The sequence below is a fragment of the Neomonachus schauinslandi genome, chromosome 3 (genome assembly GCF_002201575.2).
Source record: "Neomonachus schauinslandi chromosome 3, ASM220157v2, whole genome shotgun sequence".
NCBI lineage: Eukaryota > Metazoa > Chordata > Mammalia > Carnivora > Phocidae > Neomonachus > Neomonachus schauinslandi.
This window is the reverse complement of record NC_058405.1, coordinates 143,504,360-143,505,847: the sequence shown is the minus strand read 5'-3', so window position 1 is coordinate 143,505,847 and position 1,488 is coordinate 143,504,360. Positions and strand designations below refer to the sequence as shown.

General features: G+C 39.1%; 1 protein-coding gene across 1 annotated transcript; it reads left to right on the top strand.

The window, feature by feature from the left end:
- The first annotated feature begins 317 nt into the window (after positions 1-317).
- Positions 318-831, top strand: LOC110591809 (60S ribosomal protein L32-like). The gene has a single exon (XM_044913353.1). The coding sequence runs from the start codon at positions 364-366 to the stop codon at positions 769-771; it is 408 nt and encodes a 135-aa protein (XP_044769288.1). The 5' UTR covers positions 318-363; the 3' UTR covers positions 772-831.
- Positions 832-1,488: the final 657 nt, after the last annotated feature.

Sequence of the window (1,488 nt, the reverse complement as noted above, 5' to 3'; positions counted from 1 at the left end):
AATGGGAAAATGATACTTTGTTCTCAAATAGAATGATATGACTTTCAGATAACAAAGTACATGCAGCAATAGAAAGAATATAACTATTGAAATCATTCCAGGGTGAAGGGGAGTGGGAGATGCAGGTTTCCAGTTATGGAATGAATAAGTCACGGGAATAAAAGGTACAGCATAGGGAACAGTCGATGATATTGTAACAGCATTGCATGGTGACAGATGGCAGCTACACTTGTGGTGAGCATGGCATAACATATAAAGAAGTTGAATCACGAGAGGTTAAGTCCCATCAGCCCTCGCGCGCCACGTTCCCCTCTCTTCCTCGGCGCTGCCTGTGGAGGTGGCAGCTATCTGTTACTGGGCATCATGGCTGCCCTCAGACCTCTGGTGAAGCCCAAGATCGTTAAAAAGAGGACCAAGAAGTTCATCCGGCACCAGTCAGACCGCTATGTCAAAATTAAGCGCAACTGGCGGAAACCCAGAGGCATTGACAATAGGGTGCGCAGAAGATTCAAGGGCCAGATCTTGATGCCCAACATTGGTTATGGGAGCAACAAGAAAACAAAGCACATGTTGCCAAGTGGCTTCCAGAAGTTCCTAGTCCACAACGTCAAGGAGCTTGAAGTGCTGCTGATGTGCAACAAATCTTACTGTGCAGAGATTGCTCACAATGTCTCCTCCAAGAACCACAAAGCTATTGTGGAAAGAGCAGCCCAGCTGGCAATCAGAGTCACCAATCCCAACGCCAGGCTGCGCAGCGAAGAAAATGAATAGACAACTTGTTGTGCACATCATATTTGTGTTAATAAAACCATAAAACTACAAAAAAAAAAAGAAGTTGAATCACTATGCTGTATACTTGAAACTAATGTAATGCTGTATGTCAACTATACTCAAATAAAAAAAATTTTTTAAAGAAATTATTCTGAATGGGGACATCTGTTGCCATCATTACTAGTATTTAGCATCAATGACCCAGGCAGTACACACTGGAAATCGTATTTAATCTTCACAAAACTCTGTTAGGCATATAGTTCTTATCCTCCTTTTTTATATGTTAGGAAACAGGCTCAGAGAGGTTGCTTAATGCCCGATGTCACATAGCACAGCCGAAATAAAAACTCATGCATAACTGGGAAGGCCTGAATGCAAGAAGAAAGTCAGACAAATGAATTCTGAATTGGACTCTGTATCATTCGAAATCTTTAAGATTTAACCAAAAACAACAGACCAAAAAAAAAAAAAAAGATCTCACTTAGTTGAAAATCTCTTCTGGCATAGTTTTTGAGCATATAGTTTGTAGGATAATACAGTAAGTGAAAACATTAACCCATAAAACCCATTTTTGTAAACTGTAAGTACGATCATACACAGGAACTATTCCAGAGGATAAAACAACAAATTAAAAGTTTTATAAAAGTCACCTGATAAACAGTTATCAAAACTATTGCGAATTTTATTTTTATACTTAAAATTTTAGGAAATATCTTT

What these genes read in the sequence shown, in the direction of transcription:
- LOC110591809 (XM_044913353.1), top strand. Translation starts at nt 364, where the DNA reads ATGGCTGCCCTCAGACCTCTGGTGAAGCCCAAGATCGTTAAAAAGAGG.